This window comes from Tamandua tetradactyla, chromosome X (assembly GCF_023851605.1).
Source record: "Tamandua tetradactyla isolate mTamTet1 chromosome X, mTamTet1.pri, whole genome shotgun sequence".
Lineage (NCBI taxonomy): Eukaryota > Metazoa > Chordata > Mammalia > Pilosa > Myrmecophagidae > Tamandua > Tamandua tetradactyla.
In genome coordinates this window covers 30,469,206-30,495,018 of record NC_135353.1, presented here as the reverse complement: position 1 = coordinate 30,495,018, position 25,813 = coordinate 30,469,206, and the positions used below count along the sequence as shown (strand labels likewise).

General features: G+C 41.8%; 1 protein-coding gene across 1 annotated transcript in view; it reads right to left on the bottom strand.

Annotated features, from left to right (window-relative positions):
* Positions 1-654: 654 nt before the first annotated feature.
* Positions 655-25,813, bottom strand: part of FRMD7 (FERM domain containing 7) — a 44,696-nt gene continuing 19,537 nt past the window's right edge. The window contains exons 2-12 of the mRNA XM_077146939.1: positions 21,423-21,527; positions 20,596-20,638; positions 18,653-18,731; positions 16,192-16,289; positions 9,146-9,260; positions 8,808-8,955; positions 6,099-6,194; positions 4,513-4,676; positions 3,035-3,103; positions 2,839-2,914; positions 655-1,770 (exon numbers count right to left, since the gene is read on the bottom strand). Coding sequence (XP_077003054.1) covers positions 676-1,770; positions 2,839-2,914; positions 3,035-3,103; positions 4,513-4,676; positions 6,099-6,194; positions 8,808-8,955; positions 9,146-9,260; positions 16,192-16,289; positions 18,653-18,731; positions 20,596-20,638; positions 21,423-21,527 — 2,088 coding nt within the window. The 3' untranslated portion in view covers positions 655-675. The remainder of the gene's footprint in view (positions 1,771-2,838; positions 2,915-3,034; positions 3,104-4,512; positions 4,677-6,098; positions 6,195-8,807; positions 8,956-9,145; positions 9,261-16,191; positions 16,290-18,652; positions 18,732-20,595; positions 20,639-21,422; positions 21,528-25,813) is intronic.

The window sequence follows — 25,813 nt, the reverse complement described above, 5'->3', positions numbered from 1 at the left end:
AGGCATATATCTGGCTTTAGAAATAATCTAACTCATGAATTTCCTAGATTTAGAATTCTGCCAAGTCTTGGTCAATTTTAGACATGTGTTCTGTTGAGATCCATGCCACTACCTTGTTCCTGAGGCTTTAGGAGGGCCATGCTCCCCCTACATATGAGGTTGAAAAAAAAAAGGCAGTCCTTAACATAGAGCAAGACCATTAATACTGGACCCCACACAAACAATAAGCACTGAAACATTCAGTCAAAGTATTGTTTTAAGAACAGAATGATCAGCACATTCACAATCTACCAAATCACTAAATGACATCAGAAGCCAATGACATACACCAATCCATACTGCTGCCATTCTTCAGTGCCAAAGAACCTGACCATTTATAATGTCTCCATGAGGAAATGTATAATGGAGATGACAAATAGCCCCCTCATCCTACCACAGTGCTGGCCAGGAGAGGGCATTTTCCCAAGTCCCAGTGTTCTCAGGTCACAGAACACTGGCAGCTTCTGGGGAATGGGGCAAGAGCTGGATCTTTCATCAACCTGGAGTCCAAACTTCATAGATCTCCTTAGTGCCACTGATTAATAACTAAGAAAACGGTTTATCCAAAGAAGTTCCTTATCTTTACCTAAGGCAGTAATATGGAACTGGCCAGAAATGTTCACAGAGTTCACACTTTTAAGCTAAGAAGTAATTACATGGTTTTAGTAAAGTCCTGTCTTCACCAGAATGCGTGTTGAAAGAAACATCTTCATCTTCTTCGTCTAGCTGTAGACTACCAGAAGACAAGCGGATTCGGGCCGTGGGTGACCTTATTCCTTTGCCATACAAAGAGTAGTAGTCTGGGTTAAGAATCTCTGATTCAGAATCACTGGATTCGCTAGCTACATATCTTCCCGTTGCACCCTGACTCATTAGAACTGCTGGGAACTCCTGCTCTGCAAACATATAGGTAAAAAGGTCAGCTTTACGACTCAGAGCAGGACAAGGTCCTAAGGGTCTGAATTCAGATCCAAAGGGAAAACGGATAGTTTTCATGTCTGATTGGCTCTGGGACCGTTTAGGGGTTTGCTCTTGAATGTTGTATGCAAATGCATCTTCTAACATTGGGTCTTCCTCTTCTAGATCTACGTTAATGGCACTCCTACCACTAGTCCTGGTCATGACCTCTTGGAGTTCTTGAAAGTCTTGCTGAAAACTCTTCATTCTGATATTCCTCGGGCTTCTTTTAGCTGGCTTTATTGGAGTGGGCTCTAGACAGCTGTCTGGTGTTTCCCTTTCTTCTGCCATGATTGGAGACCGCCTGGGCACCTGGGGTGGCCTGTCCACGTAGAAAAAGACTTGGGGAGGCATAATGTCAACCTGCTGACTAGTACAGGGAATATAGGGCACATCTGTGTAAGTTAGCTGCCTTGCTGGACTCACTTTGCTTGTGAGGCCAGAAGACAGGTTCAGGTGATTGTCAGCAAACTTAGCGCTGGTTCGGAAGGAGCTTAGAGGACTCCTCTCTTCAACGAAGTCTCTGGGATCAGTGTCAGGAACAGGGTCAGTGCTAAAGACGGGGTCTGAATAAATAAAAGGGAAAGAGGAACTGCTCTGGGACTGATGCAACAATGTGGGATCTGCCTCTGGTTTGGAATGCTCCAGCTCAGTTGCAAACGTCACCTCCACTGCAGAGTTCCTCCTCCTACTGTCTAGCACAGGCTCCGACGCGTGCACTCCATTCACATTTCGGTAGCACCCACTGCCATATGCTAGCCTCAAATCTTCCACCTTGAGAGAAAGGACAGGATGGTGAAAGAAGGAAGGAGCCATTTGGTTGAGGAAGGAGGAGAATGCAAACGAGCCTCTCAGATTTTGACAAAGTATTTTTTCACAGAGTCATTTCAATCCATATGCTATCCCAGGGTTACTAAACATACAGAAAGGGTAAAAATTTATACTATATTCCCAATTCGTGTGTTAAAAAAAAGCACACATAACGCTATTCTTTCTCAATGCCATCCCATCACCTAAGTTCTTTATGTACTTCGAGCAGCAGTGTTCGTTCAAGCAGCGTGGTTTAGCAGCTATGCCAATGAACCAGGAGTCAGAAGGCCTGGATTCCAGCCCTGGCTCTGCCTTTAACTTGCTTAGGCAAGTTACCTAACCTCCCTGCTCCAGTCCCCTCCCTATCTTCTGTAAAATGATGGGGAGGAGGGCTATGAATAGCCGAGGGTTCGCATATACTAGATGGTCCCTTCCTGCATTATACCTCTGATGCCTTTCACATAAAAACCTTCAATTCAACGAAGACATGAGAGTTTATGGGCTGTATAATTAATGTGTATTTCTTTTAGGGAGGGAGAAAATCATTAACATGGTTCATACTATAAAACGCAAATGAAGCCACCATCTTCCATTCAGGGGAACAGCCCTTTGTTCTTAAATTGAATGATACAATTACATAGCAAAAATACTTTAAAATCTTAACCCAAGCCCTTATATCTTCCTCCAAGCCTTAAGGTTTTCATAGGTAAAAGAGCAGAGCTTTTAGCGTGAAAAATAAAACGCCACATTAATTCATTTGGATCTGCATTTTGCAAGATGTTAGCAATACAGGTTGCAATTTGAAGATGTGTCAGATCTCCCAGTTAATAAGGTACGTAGCAGTGGCAGTTTACTAAATGGTTTTTGGGCTGGAAGGACTGAGCCAACAGACCTCCCCAGGAGGCTAACCTACTCTAACACAGTAACCCTTTGAGACACTGGGAGATTCTGGCAGAATCATTTCTCGGGAGCACTGGAAATGTAGATATGTTGCATTTATCTAAAGGAGTAGGAATTCGAAAAAAACCTTACTTGTTTAGAAACGTCGGTGAGGAGGTCTGGAGAGGACCTGCACTGTCTTTCATGGTACTGAGATGGGTAATGTTTCCTGTAATTTCCAAACAGAATAGTCTTTGAAATGCTCTTCATGTGAATATCAGGTTACATAAAAATCTCGAAACCTCCAAATTCAACTTAAAAGCAACACGGCGGGAGGGGCAGCATGTACCTTTCAAAGGGCAAGCTCTTCAACCTTCCTTTTTTCCCATATTCCAAAAGTTGCCTTTGGGTTCTTCCACTATTATAGGGAGGAGATAAAAATCAGATTCATGTTAATTGCACACTACTAAAACTTGAAAGTCTCGTTTGTTGTTGAAACCAAAAGAGTCTGGCTGAATAGCACACATGGATCTTTGACCATCGCATTAACGATAGTGCCCAAGGATCAGACACAGAAACACAGTTACCCAGAACCTAGGTAAAGCCTAGGTTTTTTTAAAGCCTCTGATCAGGGCCAAATGACAGTTCAATAAAAAAACCTGCACTTGAAAACGAAATGCACTTTCCTCCAAAAGCCTTCTCCCTACCTGCAAATCAGAGTAATTTGGCTTTGATTTGCAGTACACACTACTTCTAGGGAGGCTATTTATCTGGCTTCTCAGGCCGTGGCAGAGGAAAAGCAGCTAACCAAATAGCAGAAGAGGGTTGCTCTGTTCCGGCGTACATTAGCAAAGAAAGCTGGCTGCAGAAAGAAACACAAGAGCCAAAAAAACAAAAAAAAAAAGAATTACCAGAAAAAATAAAATCAAATAAAAAACTAAAAATAAATTTTAAAGAATCACAAGAATGATGAAATGCAAAAAGTCTAAGCCATTTATCACCAAGGTGCGGGGCCTAACATGCCTCCCCCAAGCCGGAAGCCATCACAGCAGTACAGCTGCCTACAGAGAATAAGTGAGGTTTATAGTAACCCAGGACATAAAAAAAAAAAAGGTGAAATATACTCACTATCATCTGCTTAAGAAGGCAGGGGTTTGGAGAATACACTTTGGATTGTTTTCATCAAAAATATATAACGTTTAAAAACTCTCAGTTCTTAATGGGACAGGCTCCCATTATTTGAAAAACCCCTTATGTGGAAGCATTCAATTAGAATTTTTTATCTTAGCTAAGAATTTTGAAAGCTTCTTCCAAAGGATTCTTAGGCAGTTTGTTCAAGTAAAATGTAGGTCTGAATTCATCCTCCCTTCCATTCCTCCAAGGTGTTTGTTACCCATAGCAAGGAGCTTCTTGGGCAATACTGCTCAATCTTTTTCATCCCTTATACCCTACAATGCTTTATCATACTATCTTTTACCTAACCACCACTAAAAAAGATTGTTGTTGAGCTTTTCAGTCCAGGACTTGCTCATAAGCTGCATATAAGGAAAACAATGAATTCATTGAATATGTTTTCTCAAACTGCATACATCCTTCCCTCAACCCTTCCAGAGATTCAGATCAAACCCACTAGGCAGGATGCCCCACCTCCCCCTAAACCCCAGTTAGAAAACAGCTGATTTAATGTGTCACACAGGGATGAACAGTAAAGTGTGTCATTTACTAAGTGGATTGATAAGGATTCTTTATTGCTTCTAGAATTCCAGCTCCACCTGTTTTTTAAAAGAAGCTGTGTGTGTAGTTTGCCTATGTGGGATACTTCATTACCTATAGCGAAAACTGGAACCCTTGCTACAGAGTAGGGTTTTGGGCTTTGATTTGGGCTCTTCAGAAAGCCTGAAGAAAGCATGGTACTCCACACAAGTCTTCCAGAAAGCTTTGCAGGCATCTCGGCTGGCCATGGTGAACTCCAAGGTGTCCTTGCACAACACCTGTATAAACCAAATTTCCATCAAGCAAAACATCCTTCATGAATTTCAAAGACATTCAAATCCCAAAGCTTTCTCAACTATTGGTCCATGCAGCAGGACTTCTGATTTTCCGCATGGCTCCCTGTAGACTTCACACCTACTGAACCCAAATGATTGGCAACCTTTCGAGAAACAGACAGGGCCATTGCCCAGAAACAGAGCCTTCTCTAAAAAGCAAATCTTGCTTTGCATACTTCCTCACCGCAAATCCTTTTTGACTCCCTCTTCTCTGCCAGGAACATTTTTATGAGGTTGTAAATTAGATTAAAATGAACATCAAAGGGCACACTTTAGGAAGGTGTCAAGAAGTTATAAATGACCAACAGGAAAAGGGAAGGGAGAGGAAATTTTCCTTAATGATGGCAAGGTTTATAAGATGATTACATGTGTGAGTCTTTTTTAATGTGCTAGCTACAGACACTTCCTCTTCTCTGGGCTGCCTTGTTCTATGATAGTTTGTGTTGCCCATTTAGCATATGTTAATCTGTTCTAGAGGAGCTGGGCCTTCCAAATCTAAAATTCAAGTTTTCCCCAACCCCTAATTCACCGTATATCACCATTAGCCCAGAGCTACGCAGCATGCCTGCTCACACTCTATTCTCAGCAGCCCCATCAACTCACTCTGCTGGGCCCCTTAACTCACTCCTTCACACTTCCTGCACGCAGCCCCAGACCTCTTCATGAACTTCCCACTGGATACAGTCTTCTGAATTGCTCAAATGAACAATTTTTACAGAAAGCTAAGATCCATAGAATGAACCCCAAACTACTGGATCTTCCATAGGACAAAAATTAGTCTATCTCAATTTTTTCACGTCCTTTATGGTCATAAAAGAACATCCTTTCTAGCATGTTTGTCTCATCCTGTACAATGGAGCCTTGCACAACAATTCCTTCTTGTGTTTTTATGTGTGCATCCCCACACACACACACATACACCACACACACACACATCAACCTGCTTGGCTTTGGCACAGAGTAGGTGTTCAATGCCTTTTGCTTATGGAAAGTGAGTGAAAGTACTTTAGGAAAGAGAGCATATAACATCAGACGAAGGCTTCCATAGTCCTAGATCTGGTCACACCCATTGGATTCATCAAATCCCTGGAAAATGACTTCCAAGTAAATGTGCCTTACAGTCCAGCCGCTCCATTTTCCTCTAATTTATTTATTCTTAACTGCCAATTGGCATTCTTAAGTGTTTTTCTTTTACTAAAAATAGAACAAAGGCTCTGGTTTATTTATGTAGAAGCAGCAGAGGGAGTGCATCACCCATCAGGGCCATCCAGTTTTCACCACGTGCATATAAACCATTTGCAGAAACTTTTCAACCAAGAAATCCCCAAGTGAACAGAAAGAAGAATTCATTCGAAAGTTACTTACCAAGATGTTGGCATGAAGTTTGATGAGAAAATGCTTTCTCTTAAAACTCAACTTGCGAATTTTAGCCCAGTTAAAAGTATTGATCTTTGTATTTCCCTATAATGAAATATGCAACAGATTTCAGGATAAGTGGTCAACACAAGCTGGTTTGATAAGACAGTGCAAACCTGATTGAAAAAGTGTCTCATGAATGGGACTACACTTGCCCCAATTCATGAGCAGACTGATCCTGTTACATTAGGTAGAAGTTATGGTGTAAGGAGGCATTCCATGAGGGACATAAGGCTACTCTGAAATGCAAGCAAGAAGGGCTATGTCTGAGAATGGTTTCCAGCCAGGACAGGGAGATTGCAGGAGGAAAAGATTAATGCAGCATCAATAATCTCTCCCCCTTCCTATGTATCCAGATTCAGCTGCTTAAAAAAGATCTGTTTACCCAGCCCCATTAATTCCTTCAGGAGCTCCCCACTGCCTGTATCATCAAATCTAAACCCTTCTGATTGGCTTTCCCAGACCCTCTATGATTTTGCCCCATTTATATGAATATCCAAACTTCTCTCCCATTGTTCCCAGAGAAACATCCTTCCATCCATCTCTGTACCTTCCCTCCCGTAGGTCTCCTCATTCTCCTTACCCAGAATGCCATCCACATAGCCAAGAACTTCTTGCCAGCTCTGGTAACACCTTTTGGAGGACATTCTGTGTGATCACTGTAGTCTACAACCAGTTCTAACTTCCCGGAATGCCCTCGTCTCTCCCGGCCTGCCCAAACAACTTAGTTTTCTGCTTGTTTGTTTATTTGTTGGATAGGTAATCCATTCACATGGTCCAAAACTCAAAGGTCTATGAAAAGACATATATTGGGAAGTCTCAATCCCACAACTGTCACTCCTATCTCTGTCCCCATCTACCCATTCCCTACAAGTAACTAAATGTATTAGTTTGTTGTATATACCTGTCATACAACTACAAGTAAATATGATAGATTGGCTCTTGATTACCCCTATGTCTGATATCATTCACCATTCCTCTGGTCTTTCAAAATAAATTGTAAGCATCTTAATGACAGGAGCCATGTCTTATGTTTAATGTTAGTTTCTTGATTATGCCCTTGTCTCCCTTTCTTTGGAACACTCTCTCCCACTTCCCAACCCTGTCTCCTTGGCCTGATAAATCCTCTTCATTCCTAACCCCCTTTCATATGTATTACCATAGCACCCCATACCTCCTCTAGCACAAAGCACACTAGGCTTGTTTGTAATTTCTTGCTTAATTGTCTGTCATCCCCAATTAGAATGCAAGCACCATAAAGCCAGGTTCATTTTTATTTATTTCTGTAGCTCTAGTGCCTGGCACAGAGTGACACAATAAATATACTAACAAAAGAATGAATGGATGGCTGCCCAACTCTGTAAACATACTAAGAACCATTGAGTTGTACACTTAAAACAGATGAGTTATATGGCATGCACATCATATTTCAATAATGCTGCCATTTTTTCTAAAAAATGAACGAATGGAAAAAAATGAATGAATGAATAATATGATGAAGAACACATAGAAGGTACTCGATACATCAATATCTATTGTTTGATTGGATTTTTAGTAGGAGCTGCAGATTACTCTAATTAACCACTATATTGTTTCCAATTTTTGATAGAAGTATTCTCACTGAAGGAGGTCACAGCCAACACAATGGCTTTGTCCCCTAGCCTCTCCTTCTTTCCTCATGCAGTAGGAAATGACAAGGATGAGGAGTTAGAGTGGGGTGGAGGAGAAGTGCTGCATAGGTGGACATGTAATACCTGTGATCCATTGGGACTTTGGTCCATCAGTGTGATAACTCATGCTGAAAAGTTCACAGTCAAATCAATGATGAGGCCAAGATTCTATTGGCTGTCTGCTGTCAACCTACTTTGCTTTTTACTTTAGTGTTACAATTTGGTCCTGGGGGTCAGTGGGCATGATGTCACCCCTTTCTCTTTCCCAAGTGATTCCTTTCCAAACCTGCCTAGGTTTCTACCCATCATTCTTCATTTTGAGATTTAAGCAAATGTTCTGGAATGTTAACTTGGATCTAAATTCATCGACTGCTCAAAGATGTGAGGAAATCTACAAGACTGAAAAACTGGCCAACTTCCCTTGGGTGAGCATTAAAGATGATGGTGGACCAGAGGGAGCTGAGTTGGTTTCTAACCTGGAGAATAAAGTCCTATGGAAAGGATGGACTGGCAAAAAGAAAAAGTTGCTGGTAGAGCTGGGCACTAATTCTCTACTAGTTGGCACTGGGTATTTCCAATGAAACAAGAAACTGAACTAGAACACCATATTTTGAACCCCTCGGGATGTCTCTGGTGGTTTTGGACAGGGTAAATGTACTTGGTGCCATGGCCTAAGCTTTCAGAATTTCACCAAAATCCATATTCTTGTTTAGAGTCTAGAAGCTCCAAAGTGCCACTTGACATCATCTACCCTCTATGCTGGTCTGATCTAATGTGTGAGTTCCTCAGAATCAAGACAGCCAATTACAGACTTCAAATGGAAGCAAGCCACATTGAGAGCACAGGAGTTGTCTGCAATATTTCCAAGAATTACTTCCCTTTATGGCTGTTGATAAGACCGAAGGGTGGGGTCACCTTGGGAATGAACATTCAAGTGTGAGCCAAGATAGCATCCAAGTCGAAGGGCTTCAAAGGAAAGAATTGTTACCCGTAACACCAGTACTCCCATGTGAGCAACAGCCAGGTGGATCTGCATCCCTTCACCATCACTGGCTGGGTGAGGCCTGATGCCATACATATCCAGCTTTCTCGCTATGTCCAGTAGCAGAATGTCAGATTCAGCTGGGCTCCTGCCACTGCAAAGGGAAAGAATTTATGAGCCCAATAAACACAGTAAGAATGTCACCTCCACCCAGAGAGCTCTGTGAAGAGCTCAATGTTTTCTTGGACCTGAAGTTTCTCAGACTTAAAGGCCTGATTTTAAGAGTCTGCCCCCAGCTTTAGTGCTCCCTACTGATAGAAGCAGGTGCCAATTAAAGTACTTACATGTGCTTCTGATGAAAGTGCATGATCTTACTCTCTAAACAGTCCTGGTTCAGTAAATACCGGGTTTGTACCAGATGTCTCCTATCTGCTTCTTCATGAAAGTCTCCCAGTTCTGCTGCATGACAGAAAAGCGACATTTCTCACAATAGCATTAAGGGGTTAAGCAATGGCGCACCCAGCAGACTCCCTGGCTTTCCTCAAACAGCCCTTCCTTTGCAGCCAGTGCAGTCCCAGGCCACCTGCCCCATTCTCTATGCATGTTTGTGTTTCTGTAACAGGGAAATAACTGGCTCTTTTTCAAAGCAGAAGTAGTGTGTGGTAATGACTTCTTAATATAGTAAGTCACACACAATCGCAGTTGAATATTTTGTTAAATTTTCATTCTCCCACATCCTGATTACGATCTCTCCTACTTCCAGTCAGCCCATCACCCTCGCTGTACCCAACCGTACGTTATCAAGAAAGGGGCAATATAAATAGCAACTACAATGCAAGCCAGTCCCAGCCAATTCATCACTCTGTACACTGAGAATGCAGGAAAACCCAAGCAATCTGGAACCCTTAAGAGATGAATCATTCTGGAACGGTGATTTTTCCAAATAACTGGTAACTTATCCCCAATCATAATTTATTCTTTTCGAGATGTCACTGGTTTACGGTTAAAAACATCTATTACAGCACCATGCCTTCAAAGGCAATTGGGGCATTTAGGATTATCTGTCCCAACAGTAAATGAACACAGACTCTTTTGCTTTTTGAGTCCTTTTTATCTTCCTTATAGTTTTTAATGCCTTCTCCCTCTCTATCAGATTGATATGAATTACTTCTTTGTGACTGACTGCCCCTGAAAACCTTTCCACTTCATTCTAAATTGTGGCTTCTAATCTACCATTAAATAGGAAGCCAGATATCCAAACCTATTAGCAATGTAGACCCTCAGCAGTATCCTGTGGTGCTCTTCTCCCAAGTAAAATACATGAACCTTGGAGCACCTTTTTTGAATGCTAGAATGCTGCTTTTCTTTCCTCTTCTGTCTTTCTTTTCTATTGTATTTTAGACAGATGACAGGCTCATTTTCAGGGAGGTGAGATGGGACTACATGCATCGTTCAAAATCACCTATAATTAAAATTCCATACAACAAAGTTTTTTAAAAGACCAAAACAATGGTCTTTTTATTTATTTACTTTTACCAAAATTGATAATTGTTCAAATCCCATTAAAATTCATTCAGGACCAGATGGATTCACTGATTAATTACATCAAATACTGAAAGAAAATATAAGCATCAATCCTTTACAAACTCTTCAGAAGACAGAAGATGAGGGAACAGCTCCCAATTCATTCTATGAGGCCAGTATTACCCTGAATCCAAAAACAGATAAACACAGCAGAGGGAAAGAAAACTACAGATCAATATTCCTCATGAAATACAGAGGCAAAAGTCCTCAACAAAATACTAGTAAACTGAATCCAGAAACATATAAAACGAGTTAGACACCATCACCAAGTGGGATCTATCTCAGGAATGCAGAGTCAGTTCAACATATGAAAATCAAGTAATGGAGCACAGTATAGTAACAGAATAAAGGAAAACACACATTATCATTTCAATAGTTCCAGAAGAGGCATTGGGCAAAACCCAACACCGAATCTTCATAAAAACTCTCTCAACAAAGTAGGAATAAGGGATCTTCTTCAACCTGATAAAAGGCATCTATGAAAAATGTACAGCTACATCATAACCACATTAAACACATTAGAGCACTAAATGCTTTCCCCTAAAACCAGAAATGAGGTGAGGATGTCTACTCCTGCCCGTTCTATCCAACTGTAAATATTTATATTTACAGTATAAATGTACTATTTACATTTATAGTACATACATTGCTAATAGTCCGTGTAATCAAGCAAGAAGAAGAAAAATAAATCATCTGCGCCGGCCACAGTGGCTCAGCAGGTAAAGTATTTGCGCGCCATGCCGGGGAGACGAGGGTTTGATTCCCGGGTTGGAATCCCGGGGCCTGCCCATGCAAAAAAAAAAAAAAAAAAAAATCATCTGCACCAATGAGAAAAGAGATAAAACTGTATTCACTTGTAGTCAACATGGTCCTCTATGCCGAAAATTCTAAGGAACCCACAAAAAACTACTAGAACTAGTAAATGAGTTCAATACCAATATACAATATGTACTAGCAATGAAAAATCCAAGAGTGAAATTAAGAAAACATTTTTAAATAGCATCAAAAAGAAAATAATATTTAGGAATAAATTTAACAAAAGAAGTATAAGACTTATACATGGGGAATGTATAATACTTATACAGTATTGCCGAGAAAATTTTTGAAAAGATCTAAATGAATGGAAAGATATTTTGTGTTCATGATTAGAAGACTCCATACTGTTAAGAAGGCAATTCTCCCCAAATTGATCTATGAATTCAATATAATCCCCATCAAAATCCCAGGAGACTATTTTTTTTAGAAATTGACAAATGATCTTAAAATTTATATGGAAAAGTACAGGATCCAGAATAATGAAAACAAGTTTAAAAAAAAAAAAAGAACAACGTTGGAGGACATACATCCCTATTTAAAAACCTACTACAAAGACATAGTAATCAAGACAATGTGGTGACGATATAAGGATAAACATATGGATCAATGGAACATAATTGAGAGTTCAAATATCAACTCTTATATTAACGATCAATTGGTTTCTGACAAAGGTACCAAGATAACTCAGTGGGAAAACAATAGCTTTTTCAACAAATGGTGCTGGGACAATTGAATATCCACATACAAAAGAATGAAGTTGGACTACTATCTCATACCATACACCAAAAAAAGCATACAAAAAACTAACTAAAAATGAGTCATGAACCCAAATGTAAGAAGTAAAAACCTATAAAAGTTTTAAAAGAAAACTTAGGAGAAAATTATTGTGACCTTGGGAAGAATTCTTAGATACAACATCAAAAGTATTATTCGTTAAAATAATTAACAAAATGAACGCCATCATAATTAAAAACCTTTGCACTCCAAAAGACACCATTAAGAAAATGAAAAGATAAGCCAAAAATCAGAAGAAAATACTTCTAATTTGTATACTTGGTTAAAATTGGCAAAAAATGTGAATAGACATTTCACAAAAGAATATATATGAATGGCTAATAAGCACATGAAAAGGTGAAAGGTGTTCAACATCATTAATCATTAGGAAAATATTATAACCACAATGAACTATCTCTTCACACCCACTAGAACAGCTATAATCAAATAAACAGACAGTAGCAAGTGTTGGGGAAGATGTGGAGAAATTGGAAGCCTCATACAATTCTGGTGGGACGGGAACAATTGGGAAAACAGTTTGGCAGTTTCATAAAAGGTTAAGACACAGAATCCACACCAAGGCATGTATACCAATATTCCAGGCACCATAATTTATAATTGCCAAACTGGAAGCAATCCAAATGTACATGATCAGGTGAATGGAAAAACAAAATGTAGTATATCTCTAAAATGGAATACCACTCACCCGTAGAAAGGAATGAACTGACACAATACATACGAGAACATGCAAGGACTTCAAAAACACTGTGGTAAATGAAAGAAGTCAAATGCAAAAACTGCCTATTTGGTGATTCCATCTATATGAAATGTCCAGAAAAGGCAAATCTATAGAAACAGGAAGTACATTAGTGGTCGCCTGGGGGCTGAGCATGGAAACGGGGAGTGACTGCAAAAGCGCACAAGAAATAGATCTCTTTTGATGTGATGGAAATGTTCTAAAAGTGGATTGTGGTAATGGTTGCACAGCTCTGTAAATTTACCGAAAATCATTGAATTGTACACTTAAAATGAATACATTTTATGGTATGTAAATTATACTTCGATTGACCTGTGGTTAAAAAAAATCAGATAGCATACACGTACGTGCGCGTACACCCCCCAATCAATCTTCCTGATTAAGAACAAGGACCCCCCTCCCCTGATGAAAAAGAACAAGACCCCATGTTAACCTTAAGAAAACATAGGATAGTTTTTATTTTCCTCTCTGTGCAAGAGGATGACAATCTAGGAAGGGAACTATGGCATGCATATGGGTAAATATGACCACTAATAGAAAGTAGCAAATGTTATGGGCACCTTCACTGCGACCACCCTGGTTCAAATTACCATCATTTCTTTCTCTCCTGCAATAGGCTCTTCTCTGTTCTACCTACTTCCACCATGCCCTGCTAAGGGCTAGTCTCACCACCCTTTAGAGACCTAATTCACATCATGTCATTACTTAAGTTCCAATGACTTCCCACATCATTTAGAATATTGCTCCAAGTTTTCATACAGCTTTCAGGGCCTTCCAAGATTACTCTCTCCTTCTTCCACTGACCCCCAGCCAGCCACAAAACCTCTCGGATGTTTTTTGAACACTGTGAGCATATGCTCCCACCACGGGGTCTTCGCACAGATATTCTACCTGCTTAGAACGCTCTTCTACCAGATATCTGCAAAGCTTGCTATCTCAGCTCCTTCAAGTCTTTGCTCAACCGTCATCTTCATAATGACGCCTACCTGACCACCTTACTTAAAACACCAGTACCAGGCGGGCCACGGTGGTTCAATGGCAGAGTTCTCACCTGCCATGCTGGAGACCCGGGTTCGATTCCTGGTGCCTGCCCATGCAAAAAAATTAAAAAAATAAAAAAAAACAGTGCCCATCCTTAGAATTTCCCATCTCCCTTCCATGCTTTATTTCCTGTTCATAGCACTTACCACTTTCTAACAGGTAATATAGATAATTCACTTATTTTAGTTATTGTCTAATTCTCCTCCACCACCAAAAACTGAGCTCCGTGAGCATAAGGCTTTTTGTCTGTTTAGTTCATGACTGCATTCCCAGTGCCTATAACAGTACCCGGAACAGTAGTAAGTTCTCAATAAACATTGGTTGAATGAATAAAAAAGAACAGTTACTAAGGGACACTTCATTTGGAATGTGTGAATTGTGTTTGCGAGTGTCTGGCTAGAGCAGAAGGATGTGTAAGAGAGACTTAGGCAAATGAGAAGGTCGGAAGGTGGAGTTTCTCACATGCCTAGAACGTAACAGGCAATCAAATATATTATAGGATGAAAGAATAAACGAACAAGCACACGAGCAGTCTCGTTGTATTCAGCACAGCACCTGGATCGATTGCAAAGGACTACCTCACTGAAATGTTGGCAATCCTTTTGAACCATCACCCAAAACAAATTATTTATATCACCCTTCCATTCTCCAGCTACAAACTGCAACACATTGAATTTCCATGGAAAGAGATTCTGTTGCAAATTGTCCTGGAGAAAAACTGAAGGGCTCTGTGCTATGCCTGAAGTGGCCACTAGGGAATGCCCAAATCCATAATGCTGAACAGTTAAGTATGAGATAGGGCACCCCAGCAGAGGCTGCCTGGGAGTTCCAATCCCCTGATTGCTTTTTGAGCAACCTGTCAGCAGTTCATGAAGAAGGATGTCTTCCCAGACTGTTATCTCTAATTGTCTCGCCCCCTGCTCCCCCAACTTAGTGCAAAGCCCAATTCCCAGCATGCGACTGTCCTTGGCATTCAAGGCTCTTCAGAATAATGCCTCATTTTCCACTGCCTCTCTTAAACATATCTATGCTCAAGCTATCCTGGGTCACTCACCATCCCCTGCATATTCTTGTTCTCCCACCACTGTTTTCTTTATGCTGTTTACTCTACTTATGATTACCTATCAAATTCTTATTTGGGAACGTGCAAATTGTTTTTGGGAAGGAGAGTCTGGCTAAGGCAGAAGCCTGAATAAAATCCATTTCTTCCATAAGCCTTCCCTGATTACTATAGCTCTCATTTCCTGAGATCCTGGGCTCTCATCACCTATCCCAGTTAGCAGGCATTTGGGATATACACTGTTCCTATCCAAACATTTCATTTTGGAATTCCCAGTGAAATCAGAAATCAACCATTTCGGAACTGTCAGGAAGGTACAGGGTTGAGGTCAAAAATGAACTTTGTTTCATAAGAAACAAAGAGAAAAAATTAGCCTGTGATTCTACAGGATTAATAAGGAATAGCCTGTCCTCGTGAGGCCTCTCTAGAGGAAAAAGACCAGCTGACCCTAGAAGAAGAGATACTATCTCCAGCTGCCTGGTCCCTACCCTTGGGGTTGCAGGAGCAGCCTGGCTTGTCTGCTGCTTGGCCTGCCTAGTGTCACCCTCTCCCTGTAAGGCCCCCACTGTTCCCCAATTCTCCTTCTCCCTGCCTTCTCCATTATTCAGTTTAGTCCAACCACTTGGATGTTAGGACATAGAGAATTATAACAGACCCCTGGGGCCTTTTTCCCTTTTAGCCTCTATCCACCTGCTGTTCTCTGTGCTTTGTTCTTGGGAATCATGATGAAGAATGACACAGGAATCACATCGAACGTGACAGTAAGCCACGGAGAGCACACACCAGAGCTGCATCCTGGGGCAAACAGAGGGAGGGCCTGTCTGGTAAAGCTATGCCCAGATTAGTCCAAATCAGCTCCCGCACAGCAAGGCCAGGGCAGCGGGAGGGGAAGGTTGGATGAGGAAGAAGAAAATCAACACTTACTTTTAATCTGCACAATCACTCTGCGAGAAGGTTTTCTTGTCATTATTTTATTTTATTTATTTATTTTTGCATGTGCAGGCACCTGGAATCGAACTTGGGTCTCTGGTATGGCAGGTGAGAACTCTGCCTGCTGAGCCACTGTGGCCCACCCTCTTGTCGCTGTTTTAAAGACACTGAAACAGGTTAAGAGAGGCAAGGGGACTTAACCCAAGGCTACAATAGCTAGAAGATGATAGAGGCAGGATTTGAACCCAAATCACAATGGCTGCGATGACTTCTCTCTTTCTACTGTACCAGGCTGTTTTTCTATATTTTAATGAGGCTTTCTCTACCTTGCAAGTCCTAGCACAGTGATGGACAGTTGGGGGTGCTCAGATTCTTTGCTTGGTTCTCTACCTGGCTGACAGGCCCCAAAGCAGACATTGGCTACTTACATTGTAAGATGTGAGACACCATCAACGCTGTGCAATTGTCACTGCATGGAAGCCTTCCTAGAGCCAAATCCTTCTTTATTTGAAGAGTGAAAAGATACCTGCAGACAAGTTGGGAAATTCTCTTGAGAAAGACCCAGGAACAAGAAAGAAGTATTTCCCTTCTCCCAGATCCCAGATGATTAAAGAAAGAAACGGTGCCCCAGTCAGTCAGATGCCTTTTTTGGGGTGGTGAGTAATGCATAGGCTTTGCTTCAGCCCCAAATCAGCACCAGACCACAACTCGGCTGATCCAGCACTTTGGCAGACCTCCCAGCCATTAGGATTCACCCCAGCCAAATGCACCCGCCAACTTGAGGGAGGCGGCCAATCAACATCGGTTGACTGGTGGTTTCTGCCACGTAGCAAAGCCACAAATCCAGCAAGAGAGAAAAGGAGATTCAACAAGAATGAGAATGCCCAGGAGGCCCGTAACTGCATTGTTTTAAAAATGCTATCAAATACCCACTGTCATAACCACATGGGAGGATGACAGGACAGAAATGATCACCCCATTTTACAATCATTGAAAGAGAGAGGTTAGGTGATTTTGAAGAGAGCGTGTCACCCAAAGATAATGGAGCTGAGGCTGGAAGTCAGGCTGGCCACTGAATGTAGACTGCCTCCTATGGAAAAGACTGTACTTCAAAAATCATGCATTTGAGGCCATGCTTCTGCTCATCTTATTCCCTTTGCCTGGACCATGTTCTTTATATTGCCAGAGTCCAACACGGTGCTTAATTAATTAATTAATTAATTAATTAATGTTTACTAAATGGAACTACATCAGACTTCCCTTTTCCGACCAAAGGCTAATCAGGGACAAATGAAATGGAGGCTGGGATCCTGGGCTTTGCCAAATAGATAACATTTGTCCCACACTTAAGACATTTACGGAGTAACTTCTTTGTGCACTGCCCTATGTAAGATGCGATTTTCAAAATAAAGTTCTATGAGGACATTTTTGTTTCTAATCTTTCACCAATTAAGCCTTGAAGACAATGTGGTAAATCAAAATTAATTGCCAGGGATAGATGAAAATTCAGATTAGAAAAAGCAGGTGAATAAGCAGGTGATTATTCAAACTCAAAGATCATCCTTTCAAATAGTGAGCTATCCTAATGCATTAAGAATTATCTAATAAGAAAAATTATATTTGCACACCACTCTCAGAAACCCATGCACTGGTCCAGAACAAGGCACCCTTATAAAGTCAACCTTGGTTAAATATTCTTAAATGGACTAGGAAGCCTACCGTTTGCCATTGCCCATCTTCATATATAGATGTAAATGAGAAAAATCTGCCTCAATTGCTAAAGAAAAAGTGAATTTTATTTTGCTCCAAGCAAGCAAGAAAGGAAACTTCTTGTCATTTGACACGTTCCTCACTTTTAAGAAGGCAGCTGCCTGCTACAAATACCAAATCCTTGCACCGAACAGCTGATGAATCATTTATCATCACATTGATTTTCTCATTCTTTTTTTTTTTAAGAAAGTTCATCTCCATCAAAATTGGTCACGATTTGAAACTCAACTGAAATGGGTTAGCAAATGCAAACTGATAGAGACACCAAGATATCATGTTACCTGGGAAAGTGGCCTACAACTTACAAATGTGGAGAGAGTTGTGGGAGAAAAAGAGAAAGAAAGCAAAGGAAGGGGTTTGAAAAGCGGCTTCTGCAAAGGCCTCTCAGAAAAGTCCTCCTGTACAAAAGGGATCCAGACAAAATGCTCTTGACCATATGCGTTGGGGGGAAGATTTCAGGGAAAGTCATTTAACTGCCAACCTCCCGTGACCTTGGCCGAGTCACCTTCACCCCCAGTGCCCGTTTCTTCATCTGTCAACCAGAAGGGCTAGACTGGATTATCACTTAGAGCCCTTCTAGGTTTAAGAGTCTTAAGTTTAGACCGCAGAGCAAGGTCTTAGGGAGTGTTTTGTTGACAACGTAGTTTTGCAGAAATGGTGTTGCACTGACATTTTAAAAGGCCTTATTCAAAACTGTCATCATTATAAAATGTTTCACCCTCTACCTATGGGATGAATACACGCACATACACAGTTTCAATGTCGGTGGGAATCAGCTGGCATCATACCTGTTTTGCCGAGCTGCCATCTGATCGGAACACAGATGCAATGAAGGGGAGCACGCTTAATGTTGTAGCGGCCGATGGCATAACCTCTGAGCAGGCATCCAGGCTGTTGACGGCCACCACCCCTTCTCCACCTCCCTACAATCCCCACCTTTTGGAAGATTGAAACCTTGGGTACCAGCCAAGCCCTCCCTCTCCTGGGCTCCTCACCATCTCCCATTGAGTGACATAAAACCAAGCCTTTCAATGAGGGCTGAAAGGCCTTTCCCTGCTAAACAGAGAGCAATGACTCTTAAATATCACCACGCGACAGACACACAAGCAAGCACAATACCTTGTGAGTTCTTCCCGCAGATGTCCAGGATCCACTGGGAAAAATTTCACCATAAATTTGAAAACAATCTCCTTAGGATCTTAAAACACAATATCTCCATAAGTGTTATTTAAATGTCCATCACAACAATTACAGGTCTTTACGCGCGTGCACACACACACACACATTTACTCCTCTACTCTCTTCCATCCCCTCCCCTCCCCATCACTTCTTCCAACAGACTTTTGCTTTAAATTTAATTTTTTCATGCATATAACATGTTGCTATTTCTGGACTGTGTCCATAGGGAAACTTCTCCCTCCCCTCTTCCCTCCCCTCTTCCCTCCCTCTCTCCATTTCAGTTTCTCTTGAAAAGATGCGCCCCTTTGGGGCCTACTGTGTCCTCTCCTAAGGAGTGTTTTATTTAGAAGAAAGGTACCACTTGCTACACGGGATTCTACATCCACAGCTGAGAAGATGCCTCTATATCTCCTAAAATCAACATTAAGAAAACACATATATTTGCATTTGAAAATAAACTATTTGCATCAAAAGCAAACACATACATGCATCATTAGCACCATTTGTTCATTAAATATTGGTTGCACACATGTTATGTGCCAAGCACTGTACTAGGCAAGCACTGAGAGTGAAAGATAGCTAAGAGCTCACAGTCTGGTACGAGAGACAGCCATCTACACAGACAATTACAACACCACAAGGTAAACGCTAAAAAGAGTTGGTTGTAAGCACAATACTGGGGGAGCGCAAGAGAAAAAACAATGCAGCAGGTCAAGTCAAGGAAGGATTCCTAGAGGAGGTGACACTTGAGTAGGGTTGACAAATTCAGCAAGTAAAAATATAAGGCTCCCAGTTAAATATGAGATTCAGATTGCATGAGACATACTTATACTTAATATATATATATATATGTATATTATTTTGCTTATCTGAAATTCAAATTGAATTGGGCACCCTGTATTTTACCCGACAACCCTATGCCTGAGATTAGTTTCATCAAAGTTAGGAGGCGGAGGAATACAAAGTGGCAGGGAGAAGACTAAAAAGGTAGTCAGAGTTCAGGAAACTATAAATCAGGCTAATGAGTTTGGACTCAATTGGCACGGCAATAGGGAGCCACGGAAGGATTTTAATGTAGGAGAGTAATGAGGTCAGATTTGTATTTTCTATAGCTCCCTCTGGGAGTAGCGTAGGTGACGGTTGTGGGGGAGCGATCAGTTAGGAAACAGAAAAATGATGGTCGCACTAAGGGAACAGACGGAACTCTGGGAGCAACAACATGTAAAGAGCAGGTGGAGGAAAAAGAACCGTGAAAGGGACACTAAAACAGTCTTTCTCAAAGTGTGGCTCACGATCCACCTGCACCAGAAACCTCGTGGAATTTGTTTAAAATGCAGGTTTCTGGCCCCCAACCAGGGATTAGGCCCAGACTCTGCATTTGACATGAAACCCAGGTGATCCTAATACACACTAAAATTTGAGAATCACCACACTAGATTGTGAAGAAGTGCTGGTGGAAAAATATCTCACACACAGTAGGCGCTCAGTTATGACCCGAACCAAACGGATAATTTCTGTGACAGGATGAAACTAAAGCACCTTGAGGCAGACGGTGAACAGCCTGGCAGGTTGACATCAAGGATGCTCAAAGATTTGCAGCGCCAGACTATGAGATATATTCCTAGAACCATTCCACAGAGTGCTGTAATTACCAGGGTTCTTCAAATATACTCAAGGATCCAGCAGCATGATTTTCTTTCTCTCAGACAAAATTAAAATGATTATTCTTAATTAACTAAAATTACTGGATGTATGAAAGACTGAAAGAATACATCAAAGCCCTTTTCTCCCCTTATACTACGGTGAAGAATTGCATGATATTGTTCAAATATGTTCAAATTCTACCTGGGAACTATATTCCTGAAATAATTTTCCATACTTACTTTTTACTTGCTTTGTTATGGGCTTTAGAAGTTCCAACCAAACCTGTAATAACAGTAATGAAAAAAAAATTGGTAGAAGATGGCACTGAGTGCAGCTTTTTATTGCCTTTGGAGGGGAGGGTAACAGCAAAAGATCAACATGAAACAAACAAATAGCAGGACTCTTCAGACTTCTAAAGCTAGTTAGAAACCATGATATCAAAGAGATGACGTACCTCTACCACACCCCATCTGCAGCTTGTATTTTCCCAATGACAGTGAGCCTTGTCAATCTATACACAGTTTGACATTTGAATCACTGCTCCCCTGCCTCGATAGGATGACAGAGGTGTCACATACAAGGCTCATCAGTTTGTAGTCTGCCTACAAAGACTAATGAAGGCATTTGGTTCCACATTTGAATCCTACAGCCCCCACATGCCAGTTTAATAGACGCAAGAACCTTTTGGGGAAGGTGCCCAGATGACACATATGCCAAGGCGGGACCCAAAGGGAAGAATCTGATGAATATTAGGTGAGAAAGGGGAAAGGAGATTCCTCTTAACATTTATTGGTGAGGCTACCAATCTCATATCTTGCTTGAGTTTGGGGTTCAACCTGTGGAAAGTCAACTATCTGGAAAGTAGATAGATCACAGATGGCAGAACAAAACAGAAGCATTGGGTAGAACTGCTTGCGTTTGGCAAACTGATATCACTTTTAGTAAACAAAGGAAAAAATAATTATTATATCCAATCATTGGCAAGGGTGTATGTTGTTTCTCATTTTTTAATCAGGTGTTTGAGTCCTACATAGAGACAAAGAATCCTGTAATGAAATCAACTTACATTATTTCCAGAATGGCTGCAGAATTCTAATCCAAAATACTCCTTTTCAGCAAGATTTAGATGGCTGCAACTCAGGTTAAACAGCGCCTTCCCAGATGATTTTTGCTGAACAAAACAAAGATCATAGCACAGTTTACTTTCCTATTCTGATATTGTGGAAGTAGGTGGGATGAAAAACTCTGTTAGTAAGGTTTTCTGTGAGCATCAGTTAGGAGACCTGCACCTTTCCTACATACTACTGAATTTTACAGATAGAAGAGCCTCACGCTAAGGACACACCTCTTGGGGCGAGGGGGACAAAAAATGAGCCTTTCAACTCAACTACGGCTAGACCTGCAAATCTACACTTTCAACTGAATTCTAAATTCAATTCCTCCCACAGGCAATTTGAATGATTTCCCCCAGCTTGCTAGTTTCATCAAGATGACCCTAACACACCCCCCCCCCCTACACAAAATCCTTCAGTGGCTTCCGTAAGGATAAAGTCTATACTCCCAAACAGGGAAGGCGGAGCCATCTCAACCTCATGTGGCCCTGCCAACCCCTCCAGGCTCTTCTCTTGCTTCTCCCTTCCTGACACTTTCCGCTCTAATCATTGCAGCCTGCTCACAGTTTCCCACGCCTTATGCTCATGACCCTCTACACAGAACTCCCTTCACACCTTTCTTTGGTTTGGCTTCCTCCTACTCAGCTCCAATGTCATCTTCCCTGGAGACCTTTCTCTGATCCCCGACAGCAGCAGGCGGAGCCAAGGGCACCACTGTGCTCCTAAAGACTTTAAACATGACACTTCAGACACTGGATGTCTTCCCCGTTAGACTGAATTCCTTCATGGATGGATCTTGCTTTCCTTCTCTTATGAAGCGCCGGATCTAATCAGAGCTTAACACATAGTAGGGGTTCTTGAAAGCTTGTTGACCCAACGTGAAAATAACCAAATTATTCATATGAATTCCTTGAGTAGATTTTGTCTTTTTTCTTTCTTTTCTTTTTTGAATGCTGTACAGTGGGGGATCACATTGCACTTTTTTTCTCATGTGACTGTCCATTATTGTAGCAGCATTTGTGGAATTTGGGGGGTGTGGAGTTGCATGAGCCGGAATCGAACCCGGGTCTGCGGCATGGCAGGCGGGAATTCTACCACTGTGCTATCCTTGCACCCACCCCCGAGTAGACTGTACCTTGCAGCTTTGCCCACCCGTTCTGCGTACAGCATACTCACTCCACATAACGCCACACACACATTCTTTTTCCTCCTTCATGCAAAACAAGAGCTTTGACGAGCCCTCTGTGAAAACCTCTTTGAGCTGAGCATGTCCCGGGCTGATCTTCAGCCGCCACCATTGCTGAACCCGAGGGCTGCTGTCGCAGGGGGGACGGGGACAGGAAAATTGGACCCTGGCTGATAGGCACAAAGACACATTGCTGAAAACCCCTAGTTAAAGCCGAGTCACGCGGCGCCTTTTGCGCGGCGAAGGAAGCAGGGCGCGGGAAATGTAGTTGGAAATCACCGACCCAGAGAATTAACAGCAACCTTGAGAGGTCAGAAAGTCCTTCCACCCCGCACCCTCATCCCCTACCCCGTCCCTGAAGGCGGTACCACGACAAACAGAGCCCACATCTGGGATTTAATAGCTTCCAGGAAGGTGGCCCGTTCCACCCTTCCCCCACCGACCCCAAATGCTCCCTGCCTGGACTTCTCACCACGTGGTAACACTGCCCAACGCGAGATTTATTTGTGTTAACCGGGTCCTATTTTTTAAAAGCAAATCAAAAAAAGAAGAAGAAGAAGAAAGAAAGAAAAAAAAAAAAGCAAATTGGCCGCCAAGAGTGAAACCAATTGCATCCCTAGCACCTGGAGAGAAAGCTGCCTTATTAAAGCCATGGGGGTCATTTGACGTGGGAGGTCACCTTAGAGCTGGGGCTCGGGAAGAGCAGGTGGTGGTGCTTGGTGGTAGGTGTGGAGGGGCGGGGGTGGGTGGGTGGAATGGGGAGAACACTGGAGGGGGGCAGTGGTAGATGGGGCGCTGGGTATGGACGGGTGGGGGGGGGGCTTCCGCCTATGTGGCAACTTCGCCTAGGGCAAGTGCTGACACACGCCATTCCAGATAGATGAAATCGCTCTCTATTTTTAAAGTCCTCCAGACAAGAAGCTGCCACGGGATTTTTATTATGGAAAAAAAAAAAAAAAAAGGGAGGGGGAATTTCTAAAGAGAGAGAGAAAGATGACAGCAATACTTTTTCCAACACCGAAGAAACATTTCAGTAGGGAGGACCAAATTCCGCCATAGACTCCAGTGTCTTTGCAAACTAAGAAACTCACGGTTTTCCTTTTCCCTCCTCATTTTTTTTATTCTTATTTTCCATTGGGGCACTTAATCCTCCCATCAACACTGCCACATTCAGTGTTGGTGTTTCTACAGTCGCAGAGTATCCATAGCCATTCGTGGGGCTTCCTTTTGCCCCCTTTTGGAAGATTCTATACCATGTTTGTAAGAATAATCCTCTAATTCTGCCATGGCTGTAACATGTTGCCAACTGGCCGTAAAAGCCTTTGGCGCTTCTGCATTTGGAGGTCAGGTGCTCACTTGGCTTAAGCTCTCCACCCTTATCTCCTGGAGACGCGCTTCCCTTCAGTCTTCCGTAGTGCAGATCTGGCCAACTCTGTGGAATGTATTTCATAACAGGTAACGTCTTGGCTGTATCTCAACACTCAGCCTTTATTCTCTCCCAACCATTGTGACCCAATTCCTCAATTTTTGTGTCATGATTATCTCTCTCCTGCTATTTCCTTCTATACAACTTTCCCATTTTCCCTTTGCTGGGTTTGTGATTCTCTTTATAATTGCCTGCTGTTTGTTTAAGCCCACACTTTTTAACATCCTAATCAAGCTCTTTAGTGGATCTAAATGCTTTACCACCAGTTTTCCTACCCAAGGAAATGGATCTTCAATCCTGAACACTGTCTTGCCCTCATCTGCCTTGGATACAGTAGAACTGTGTCTGCCTTTTATTATTATTATTAATTTTAAACAGAGCTGTAGGAATTTATATTTATAATCTCCAACTTGCGAACTGGGTCATTATCACTTATTCCTGGGGGGTCTAAACTCATCTTCTCACAGCAACCATAATATCTAAGGTGGCTAGCTCTAAAAACCAATCTACCAAAGCTTCTATGTGCCTAGGGTTGTCATACATCAATTTGTTAAAGCAAACCTGAGTTTTAATCCTGCCCAATTGATTGAAGAGCTGGATGAATTGTGGCAATTCATTTACTTTAACTCACAGATTGAACTATTTTTTCCAGGTTCCTGAAGGCAGAAACCATGTGTTTGAATTTCTGGCATCTAGCACAGAGCCTGGCAGAGTGGACATTCATTAAATATTGTCTGAATGAACAGATGAATGGATCAAAGCATTTAACTTAATTCATAAACCTTGTTATGATAGTTCTCTCAGGAAAGTGATCTAATTAGTTGCTAGGAGACCTTGGGCAAATTAATGAACCCACCTGAGACTCAGTCTACTCATCTATAAAACAGAGATAATGTTGATACTATCTCATAGGGTTGCTGTAAGGAATTAACAAGATGATGTGCATCAAGGCCCTAGTTCAGTCCCTGGCCCATCATACAACTGAAGCAATGCACATGTATAAGTTAATAATACAAAAGAATCTAGAAGGATTCACACCAAACTGTTAAACACAGTTATCCCTGGAGAGGGGAGAAGTTAGTGGATTTTTAATTCTCTACTCTGTATAGGTCTAGAGTGTAGGTTTTACAGTAGAAACTCTTAACCACCTTCTACTCTATGATGCAGAGAGAACGCTCTCCATTTTGTCTTTCAAACAATGGCAGATGCCCATGTTATGACCAAAGCTCCTGGCCAGTACATGATTCTAGTATGATTGTGCCCTTTGACACCCGCAGATTGAATTCCATGACTACTTGCCAGTTTGTGCACTCCAGAAAAGCCAAGTTCTTTAATCTTCATTCAATATTGCTGGGTGAGAGCTCTGTGATTGTTTCCATGGAGATGTGACCCATCCAACTGTGGGTGGCAATCTTTGATTAGATGGTTTCCATGGAGATGTGTCTCCATCCATTCAAGGTGCTGTTGCTTACTGGAGTTCTTTAAGAGGGAACCATTTTGGAAAAAGCTTTAGAGCCCACACAGCCAGAGACCTTTGGATACGTAGAAGGAAAACACCCTCAGGGAAGACTTACAAAATGAGGAGAGAAAGCTAGCAGACGGCACCATGTGCCTTCCCAGCTCAGAGACCCCAGCAGATGCCAGCCACATGCTTTCCCAGCTGACAGAACTGTTCTGGATGGTATCAGCTTTTGTTGAATGAAGGTAACCTGTTGTTGGGGCCTTAATTTGGA